The 11,410-nt window shown below is 30.5% G+C and overlaps 1 protein-coding gene across 2 annotated transcripts; it reads left to right on the top strand.

The window, feature by feature from the left end:
- The first annotated feature begins 1,706 nt into the window (after positions 1 to 1,706).
- On the top strand, positions 1,707 to 4,020 carry LOC121121444 (replication termination factor 2). 2 transcript variants are annotated; one of them, XM_040716375.2, is made up of 2 exons: positions 1,707 to 1,951; positions 2,051 to 4,020. In XM_040716375.2, exons 1-2 carry the CDS (start codon positions 1,883 to 1,885, stop codon positions 2,753 to 2,755), a joined length of 774 nt encoding a protein of 257 aa, XP_040572309.1. In that variant the 5' UTR covers positions 1,707 to 1,882; the 3' UTR covers positions 2,756 to 4,020. The 2 variants fall into 2 exon arrangements, with proteins under 2 accessions (XP_040572309.1, XP_040572310.1); XM_040716376.2 differs by having other exon boundaries at positions 1,739 to 1,951; positions 2,004 to 4,020.
- The last annotated feature ends 7,390 nt before the right edge of the window (positions 4,021 to 11,410 follow it).

The raw sequence follows: 11,410 nt of genomic DNA, 5'->3' as shown, positions 1-11,410 counted from the left end.
TCTTTATTATGTAATATGCCGCAGCCAATAATATTATACATCTTCTTCAAAACAAATCTAAGGGAGACCAACAACGTCATTTTTTCTTTAGCCATTTCATTGGCCAGATGAACAAGATTTAATTAAACCAACTGGTCACAGTATATATTTCAAGATAGCTATCTGAATATTCTACTGTCTAGCCAGGGAACAATGAGTATGACGGAACGATATTTTGACGGAAGTGCAAAATATTTTTCTAGTTTTTATAAAGTAAATCCGTAAATTGAGAGTTTTATTAGCTCATATATTATCCATTTAAAAAAAAATAACTTAATTAAACAATTATCCTTTCATTGACATGGATTATGTATTATGTACTATAATTCAATCCAATTTTATAGTGCAACACATATATTATGTACCATATACACTCACTGAAGATAAAATAGAGTGAATTCACAACTCAATTTGATTAAAAAAGTGAGTGTTGAGTATAACTCCATAACAAATTTTCAAACCATATTACTTTGATAGGAAATTGATTTGCTCTCACTTATTTGCAGAAATGAACTTGAAAACATACTGTGTAAAATTGTACATAATATATCGTGGGCCTGGAGTAAAAAGTGGTGCAATTGACATTTTTTGTTCTAAACAATAAATGACTGTTTCTATATATCATATTTGATATAGTTCAAACATCTTCAAATAATATCAACTTTCAAACAGTTCCATTTCCAAAACCAATATGCTAGAAGTATTTTTCTTACAAAACGATAATAATTCCTTCTTATAATTTGCACTTCTGTCAAGATCAAAAAAAGAGCGCGTTCCATATTCATTTATGTGTTCCCTTTCTTTTTAGTATATTATATTTGATTTCATACTACGTACACCTTAAAAAACTACGAAGTATCTAGCTTGCACCACAACAGGAACTCTTAAGTTCATTCACTCAACTTCTTATACGACCAGATTTCCCAATTTATGATATTAGAATTCCTCTTGTAATTTTATGATTGTAGATCTTGTATAAAACACCAATGACCATTGGTATCAATGTTGCTAGAAAATTAGATTATTGGAGTAAAAGCACGTACATTTGTGAGTACAAAAAGTTTGGTGAGTGGGAACTCCTTTAGTATGGAGAGAAAAGGCAGTACTACCAAATGGATGCATTAATCTTATACCATCACTCATTTATGAATTAAAGTCATCGAATGAATTGAACAATTGCATAGAATACAACTTGATGCCAATGACAAAAAGTGATATCTGAATTGAATCCAAGTAATATCTACTAAAAATGATTAGAGTTGTATAATTATTATTATTATTTTGAGGGATTGGGCACAAGAAAAGTTGGATAATTAGAGAGAAGTATCTTATTCCCTCCATTGTAATGGTGCAATAGAGGGATACGGTTTCGGTAGACAGTAAGGATTAGGTTTTTATATTTGTTGGCCCCATTTTGACATCCAATAGTTCACTATTTTTTTAAATTTTAACTATAAAGGGGATTCGTTATTAATAAATATCTATTTGTTTAGCCCCCCCAAAAAAAAAAAAAAAAAAAAATGGTCGACGTCAATATAGATCTCACGTAGCCCTTAAAGATACAGCGTGGAGGGGAGTATTTGAAATTATAAATATGTGAAGAGAGAAATAATGTCAATGCATGAGGATGTAGTTGAGGTTGCGTGTATTGAAATGTACAGTGGCCTGTAAATATATTTATGTTTTATGGAATTAGTCATCTCTTTCTTCTTCTTTAAAAATAGGAATTCCCCAAATTTCATATATTTATTCTGAAATAAACTTAAATATTCAACAATAAAGTGAAACGTCAACGAAGTTGGGAAATAATTATTAATTATTTATTTTGTTATAAAAATCAGAAATGGGATGCGATGGAGGAACGATCCCGACACGGGATGAACTTGTTCGCCTAAAGAAAAAACCTGAGCAGGTAATAAGGATTAATTATAATTTGCAGTCACTTATTGACTATTATTTGGTAGATAATTAATGGTTACTATTAAATTATATTTTCCCGGGTTGTGACTAGAAAGACAAAGACTCAGTGCGCTTCTACAAATGGAGACATTGCTCCATAAGCCAGGAGACAATCGTTGATCCAATGATGGCATGTCAATTGGGGCGACTCTATAATAAAGAATCCGTGATTCGTTATCTTCTGGACCGTAAAGACTCCCAAAAGAACGTGAACAAGCTCCATATCAAGTCTCTTAAGGATGTGATTGAACTCAAACTCACTCCCAACCCATCTGTAAAGGATAAAACCCCTGACTCCAACGCCTCGCCCTACATTTGTCCCATCACGGGTCTTGAAATGAGCGGGCGATTCAAATTTGTCTTTGATTGGACCTCAGGTCGTGTGATCTCAGAGAGAGCGCTCAAAATCGTTAAAAATGATCCTGCAGATCACATCCTGGAAGAAAATCTTATTATTCTAAATCCTGAGGATGACGATTTTGTTAAGATGAATACGGCAATGGAATCCCGAAGAGCTAGAAATAAAGTAGAGAAAAAAAAGGGGAAAAGAGCCATGACTGAGGATGCCACGAATAACGAAAAATCGAATAAAAAATCAAAAAATGAACTTTCCAAATCAAAGACTTCAACAGCCACAACATCTTTGCAATCAGATTCTTCTAAAAGTGAAGTTTACAAATCCATCTTCTCCTCACATCCCATTGCGCAGAACCAGCCCAAAGGAAATTGGGTTACATTCGATCCTCGTTATAATTGAAATTCATATATGCATTTTTTTTTTGCTAGCTCAAATATAAAGCTTCGTATTTTATGTTCAAAATTATGTTTTATTTGATAATTAATATTATTTACGTCTCTTCTTTTTAATATGTATTTTAGATGAAAATGAATGTTGAATTATGGAGCCTGTTTGTTTGTACAATGGGTATAGTTAGTGCTTCAGATTTTGACCTTGATGGAACTTCAACAGTACCTCGTACACTAGAAATCAAAGAAAGATACCCAAATACTATTTTTAATTTCACTGCTCAGTTCAACGAGATAGAAGATTCAATTGGTCAAGTTGAGGAAGACATATATGAGTTGCAGCATAAAAAAATCGGAAATATTCAAAAAGTGAATCAAGACATCGAAAAAATTAGAACAAGATTCACTGAGGAAATTGCACTCAATGGGATGTCTTCAGGCGTCGTCATCATTGTTATATCAATATTCATATCCTTCATTATTTTGGGGTTGGGATATCAGGGGTTGATTAGATCCCGTAGGAAGTCTCAGCTTGCCTTTAATGAAGGATTTAGCATCACTGAAAATGTTTAATTATTGTTTTCAAGGCCCTTCTCGTTCCTCTCCTATTTTAATTGAGTATTAATCTTCAGGAACACTGAAGCTTTAAATGCTAATGCATTCCCAGTAAATAAAGTCAATGCAATTCCTTCCCTATTCTTTTTTGAATAAACGCCATTTTTTTTTTTTTTTTTTTGTTTGCTCACATATTTTTAGTATATCAATTTCGAATATTCCTGTAGTTGGTACAAAGGTTTGATAAGAGTTTTATTCTACAAGAAGTATCCACTTCTTTATTAATTAGTTTAATAAAATAAACTACATATATTTACTTGTACGGTACTGATCATATTTTTTTTAAATTCCTAATACTCACAATTGTTTTTTTCTTCTTGAAGCTATTCACATTTCAATAATTTCATTTGAGTCTTTCTGTTAACAATTATTAAAGGAAATTGAATCTCTCATTTTCATATATTTTTAATTAAAGTTTGAACTTTAAGTTATAAATAGACACAATATGAGACCATATATGTAATTCAATTCGGGTAACTTATTCATAGGAAATTGGATTGTTATTTTTATTTTAAAACGAATTTTTCATAAGATAATACGTATATGTTAATCCAATACGTACTTTTAAATTTTATATAAAGATCAATGATCTATGTATTTTTATACTTCTATGTCTTTCTTAATACCTTTCCATAAAATATAATACAATCTTCTATTAAATTGTGATTTATTTCCAGCATGTTTTTTTTTATTGCTTGATCATATTAGTATAAGATATTTAATCAGCTCTCAGTTAGAAAAGATAGAAAATGTCGCGAGGGTATTGAGTATCCCTCTAATTCAGTGGTTCTTAACCTAGGTTCGTTCGAACCCCAGGGGTTCGGCAAGACCCCTGGATATACTGGAGCGACCTACTTTCAATACAAGTGTGCCGCAACAGAGTTGCATCGCTCAGAGCAGGCAAATGCCAACATAAAAAAAGAATGGACCCGCTGTGAGGTTCAAAAATGTTTCTTCTCTGTGTTAGTTTACAAATATTTAGTTGCTTAGTAAAAATGTGTTGCACAAAATAAATACAACCCATTGTTGCTATTTGTGGCGTTACGCTCTGCTTGTCCATCAGTGGCTGCAGGTGATCAGCCCACATTGCTAAGCTTTGATATCCGTGCTGTAGGAAACCACATTTCTGAACTTGTGTTTGAAAGGCACCAACAAAAGACACACTGATTTGCAGCAAATATTCATTGAGTTATTTTTTGTGTGAAAATCATGTTTTGTTCTTTGAATACAGTGGTTTTTTGGTTGGAACTGATGCATGGTTCACTTTGTGCACTAATAAAATATGTACCTATGTTCTGAAGAAATCATATTTTATTTTTCAAATCACGTAGGGGTTCGGTGAATGCACTAATGAAGCTTGCAGGATTCAGTACCTGTAATAAAGTTAAGAACCACTGCTCCAGTTTATATAGACCAAATAGACATCAATGAAAGACAAAAACGTCAAAGGAAAAAATAGCAAAATACAATTAGATATTTCGTCACTCATTGATATATAATGATTCAATCTTTTTTACGTTCTTAAAGAGTATATGCAAAACCAAGTGAACTTTGTGCCCTCTCGGTGACAGATTTGCTGAAAAAAGACCCATGAAAATTAAAATGGCTGACTTCATGATATAAATTTGTACGATTTTTTTTTAATGAATCAGATGATCTAATAATTATCGTTTAAAAAATGGTTTATTTTTAACTCTGAAGCTTAGGAGGATGACTCTATAGTAAGGTGGGCCAAAAAGTTAGAAAATCGAACATACATAGTTATGTTTCAATGTTATGCATAAAAATAAGCATATATGCCAAATTTTATATGCATAGGAAAACGTTTTTAGCTGCCGAAACGGGATTGAAATATCAATGTCTCATATTATTTTATTATACTTTATTTTTTAAACATACGTTGCATAGTAATTCAAAAAATTCAAGTTTAATATTGAATTAATTATCCTATTTTAAATTTTTATCTTGCTAAGAAGAGTTTCACAAGTATAAACCAGCGGTGTTCAAACTTTTTTCATAGACTTACCTCCTTCAAAATATGTTTTCAGCCACGTATTCCCTACCCAGTACAGACTTTTTTTTTTGTATGTAGTAAATAAATATATTTTTTTGTAAATCTCACCTACCTCCTTGAGATTCTCCACGTACCCCCATTTCAGAATCACTGCAGTATAGACAACTAAAATTGGTTTTACTTATTTTTATAATCCCACTAATCAATTAAGAATAAATAAGTATATTGGAAGGACACAATTCAAACTTAACTTATTCATTCTTTCTTATGTTGTTTTGAAAGATATTGGATATATAATTATTGTTTAATGAATATATATCTCTTCAAGGATATCCAGGTTAAAACAAAATTGTATAAATATATATTTAAAGTGTCAGAAGAAATGTACGAATAAATAAATTCATAATAATCTAATAATTTTATAATCCCATATTCAACAAATCCATATACTAAACTTATAAAACCAGCTAGTATCCTTTGTTAACAAGATACAATGATTTGAACAATGAACATAGTATTAATTTACAAGACGATACATCATATTTTCTGAATACGTAATACAACAATATAATTACGTATTTCAAAAATCCGTTATTAAAAAAACTGACTATCAAGTGGTAATTTATTTCAAGATTTGTATTAGCATAGAATGGATTAAACAACTCGTGCAAAATACCATTTTCCTCTTTTTGAAAGTGTTTTTGAATTAAGCGAAACTCAACAGCTAAGATATGAAGATGTGAATCAAGTGTGTTTTATGGAATAAGGTGGAATTTAAATCATTAAATAAAAAATAACCTTCTCTGAAAGAAATAAGAAAATTTTAGCTATTAAATTCATAAATATCTATCAAACAGCTTCAATCCCTACCGTCAGTGTAAAAAGAGTAGCAAATCAGATGGTATCATATCATGAAAAATATAGACATTTGATGAAATCTTTTATTAAGAACTTTCCAAGTTACAAAGAAAAGATTGATTGAATGATTCATAAAGTTTAATTGATATTTCATCCTCATATTTTCTATCAAATGCAAAAAAATATCATAAACAAAAGTAAAGTTAGGATAATTAAAAGAATAGAAGAATGTTCTTCAAATATTCCTTTGTCATTCACAGATATCTATTTTGATTCAAAGCAAGATTATTAATTTAATAATGTAGAATTAGCTGATAAGCTCTACCGAAAAAAAAAAAAAAGAACATGTATCTTTGATTTTGGAACCGAATAACAAGTATTTAGGACATTTTACACCAAATACTGGAAAAACTCGTTGCTTGTGTAATGGAATTATTAGCTTTTTAAGAGAGAAAAAAATTCCATTGTAACTATTAGACATGAGGTACAAATGTCAATAAAGGTTATAAAGGCGCAGTTATATGGAAGAATATTTTCAAAAATCTCTTCACTGGTTTGTTTGAATGCTGTATCCGAACGAACTTTCTCTGTCCCATTTAATTAGAGAGATAGATGGAAAACAGTTGGCCCTCGTTGATTTTTTGGACCCATAGAATAAAAGCCTTGCAACATGTGAAACTTTGTCAATAGTAAACTTTGTTCCAATTTCAGTTTCTCTTGCAATAACAAATTATAAAGAATTAAGTACAGATTAAAAATATTTATATCCAATTCAACATGCTATATCGGAAGGGCATGTTTGGTACGATATTGCTTTTAAAAATACAGGGAATAAAAATCATGCAAGACGGCTTATTACTGCCAATAAGATTCTACGTCTGTATGTGACTGAAAAAAAATCCTTCTGAGAACTTTATCTCTGGTAAATTTTACAATGTTTGTCTATACTCCCATGTGGCTCACTATAAAGTATAATTCATTTGTAAAAGATGGGACAAGGCATATATACTTCAAGCAATAAAATTGATTCAAAATGACGAAGAAAGAAATCAAAAAAATGTTCAACCAGTTATATAAGGAAATACTTATTTTTCTCATAAAGAAAATGTTCTTCTTAGTATGATTTGTGATGATAGACATAGATTCGAAAAAATGCATAGAAAATAATTCGATTTTTACGAGCTGGTCCTTCAAAATCGTGCCTTAGAGTTTTTAAAATACCTTATTTAAATTTTAATTGCAGTCAATATTATGAAATTATTGACTGGACCAAAATAGAGATGACTAACCCCCCCATTACAAAGCTTTTATCTGATGCGCAAATTGATGACAATATCAACAATGAAGAGTTGTTCATTCTGTACAAATATCCATTGCGTACTCAAGCTATCGAAAGAGCAATTAAAAATATAGAGATGGTTACATAATTGCAAAACTTTCATCAAGGGAGCGTATATCTGTGCTTGGTTCTATATGCTTTTCAGTAAATTATGTTTATCCTAATTACATTTTTTTTGTGGTATATAATAGTTTATTTAAATATTGTAATATGTACTATAAATGAATCTGATAGATTTATGTGTCATTGGAATTATAGGAAATTCAAAAAATTAGTGTTACTTACACTGATAAGTTATTGTTATTCTTCATATTTGGAATTTTTTTTCAAATAATAAGTTTACTTTTGATTGATTCTAAAGAAAAGAGCTGTCTTCAAGTCTGAGGGACCTTAAAAAAAGATAAAATGTGGAGTTCATATATTATACGTAAAAGCACGAGGCCTCGGGTAAGTGTCACTTAAAATCAGTACTCGCGTTTTAATTGTTATTAAAAAAGAACTAAAATTCTACTCGTGAAAACAAATATAGGTTTTATATATTATATTCATTTTCGTATTTTTTTTTCTTTATTCATAAAGAAAAGTTGCATCATATATATATATATAAATAAACATTTTAGTTTAAAATTATTTTCCTAGAAAAAAAGAACAATAAAATACATTAGTGCAATCCAATACACGCGTTTAAAACGATGACTACTAATCAAGCCAAGAACAAGTTTTTGAAAGTTCAAAAAACAATCATAAAATTTACAAAAAATGACGAGAATAACAAAAAAAAACAAAAAAAAAACAACAACATGCAAATGATTATTTTGAACTAAAATATTTGAACTTTTAAAATTGTGAATGATCTCACACAAAACCATCAAGTATCTTGCGGGGAATGAAGGCTGAAATTTAATTAGATCTCCATCAAACTTCCAAGTTAAGATATTATCATCAGAAATGTAACCTTAAAAGCAGTATAGCGAGCAGCTACAGTAATGATAATTCCTCTTAATTCCCCCACGTTTATAGGTTTTAAATGTATCAGTTTCTCCGTGATAAGAGCTTTGCGATTTAAAATGGCATACTCTATTGCTTTGATCATTTCTGGAGCATTAACTTTTCTACTCAATAACCCAAATAGTAGAATTGCAGAAACTTCTCTTTCTATAACTCCCTTCAAATTGAGCAAAACAAACTCTCTCAGTATCCGCAGAGTCGAACAATGATTAAAAGCATGAACCACAGAGTTAAATAGCTTAGCACAGTCTTTAGAGGGGTAATTGAAATAAATACATCCCCCGAGGATATATAAAATAGTGCAGTGAACTTCTTACCATTTCCTATACTAGTAAGAGATTTTAAAATTCGACTTTGCCAAGACTCTGATGGCACAAGGACATTTAAAATCTGTTTCATTATTTCTTCACCTCATCACGCCGCCGGATGTTCTATTTTCAAGTTCCAGGGCAATCCATTAGAACACGAATACTTTTTCATAGGAAACAAAAACCGATACAGAGCTATCATTTATGTCATGGACAGTGAAGATATTTTTTTGAGAGATATTCAATCTCCAAATTTACTTGATCCATCAGGTTTTTAAAATAATACTTTTTCCTGCAATTTTTATTAAGTATATCCACTATTGTACTAGAGTCATACTTAAGATGACCATTCCAAATTACCCTATATACTGCTGTCCATGTAGGGTAAAGTGATTCAATTAAACCATTAGATTTATTAGGGCTTAAAACCTTTATTGTTCTCAATTCTATTTGTTACTCAAATAAAAAATAGAAGTAGAAACTAACAACTTCTCTTGTATTTTTCTTATAACTTTGGACTTAATATTCGCCATTAATTAATTAATTAACTATGTAGCTTATTAACTACTGTATCTAAATCTGACTTGATTTGTGGTGTTTTTTTGTGTGCATAGGCGTTTATTATCTTAAGATGGGATGAGCTGTTTTCGGATTTTTATCCTACTAGGAATTTTGTTTTCATCAAAAAAAAGTTTGAAAGGAAGTTATATAATAAATCGCCATTTATGATCTTACCAGAAGTTAGATAAACTTTTGGTGCAATCTTGGTGAGTAACAGGCGGACAGAAAAACAAGTCAACAGATGCAAAAACATAACAAAGTTGAACGGAGATAATTACCCAATACAAATGCTGATGATATTAATCTATACTCGAGTATTTCAAATTTTAAATTCGAGTTTATACGAATGTTTCAAATATTATTTCGGGCGAGTTTGAGTAATTTTCAGGAAATAGTCGACCTTAGTAAATTCGAGTTTTTTTTTCGAGATCGATTAATACTCGAATCCACCATTATTATATATTAAATAATCTTGAAATATATGCTTTTTTGTTTTATATGACATACATCACTGGAAATTAAATTGCATACAGTTCAAAAAAACAATTCAAAGTAGGTTTTTATGATTTTATAGCATCGATGTCAAGTCGTTACAAACATTTTTTTAAAGCATGAAGAAAACGTACCCACACATCACAGCTCACTTTTTCGTATAAACAAAGATCTTGTATATTTTTCTTTCAGCTGTTTTACTTGGCGTTATCTCGCTAAAACAAAAACTCCCCATGTATTTTGTTGTCAGCTGTCGATTCCCTCTTCTCCCTTGATAGACTCCCATGTCTATTTCATAATTTATTATTTTTCATAAATACACGAAGTAATAATTTATTATATACTTATGCTCCGTTTCTAAAAGGACAGGAATATAATTTCTTGTTGATCCCTCGTTGTTTATATAACATATATATTGGCCATTTTATTATTTCTAAGATTTTTTTTTGCCTATTTCTTCATAGAAATAATGAAATTATAACGAATCATAACTACTCTTTTAATCAAATATTCCTCAGCAATATTATAATACAGTATGGAATAAAATGCTATGTAGATTTTAATTATATGTAATTTATTTTCAAAATGGTGAAGAAATAATATGACATTGATAGTCTCCGAGTATATAAGATATAAATAACGGCTGGTATAACTGATTATCTGGCTAACTATCAGATGATTTTGGGCCTTTTTTTTCTTTCTTTTTGGATGAAAGCTGTGTTATACAATAAAAGTAACGACGTATTTAATTAATTTTCATAAGTTGACTCTTTTATGATTTAAAGCAGCTGATTCTACGTAATTTGGACTGAAAACGGTATTACGAATGATTTTGATATTTAAATTAATTTATATCAATCAAGGGCCTATGTTTAGAATTCCTGTTATTTCCTATTATATGTCATTGATACTTACTTTGATATATAATAATTAATAACTATTCTCTAAATAATAATTAATAGTTAGTAACAAGAAAAATACAGGAGACTAGCTACCATATATTTTTTCAAATTTTTCCTGTCCCTTTCGACAGTCGAGGTTGAACGTGGATCAAAAGCTAGCCGTGTCCATGGTGTACCGCACAGTCATAATGATGAGGCGAATTCTAAGATGAGAGTTGTAAAATACATTCGTCTCCAAGATATCCTAAATGAAAAGTTCAGGAGGTTGACGTCTGAGATGGAGGAAGGCCACATATAGGCAGGCTAGAAGTCTACTGTATTCTTACTGTGGATTTTTGGCAATTCTTGGATGTAAGGGTCTGTAATGGACTTCTTGATGTTTTTGGCAGTTCAGACGGAGATGCCTACAGTCTCTCCATTCTTATCCGTACTGGCACAAGGCGGAGGAGATTGTAGGCGCGTTGCTCTGGCTCTTTTACATATAGAGTCCACAACTCTCTCTCTCTCTCTCTATATGTCGGTGATAGAGTCGCAAAATAAAGATCAAACTTGTTATTTTTTGTTTCAG

Source organism: Lepeophtheirus salmonis, chromosome 7 (assembly GCF_016086655.4).
Source record: "Lepeophtheirus salmonis chromosome 7, UVic_Lsal_1.4, whole genome shotgun sequence".
In the NCBI taxonomy this organism is placed as follows: domain Eukaryota; kingdom Metazoa; phylum Arthropoda; class Copepoda; order Siphonostomatoida; family Caligidae; genus Lepeophtheirus; species Lepeophtheirus salmonis.
This window is presented reverse-complemented; position numbering and strand designations above follow the sequence as displayed.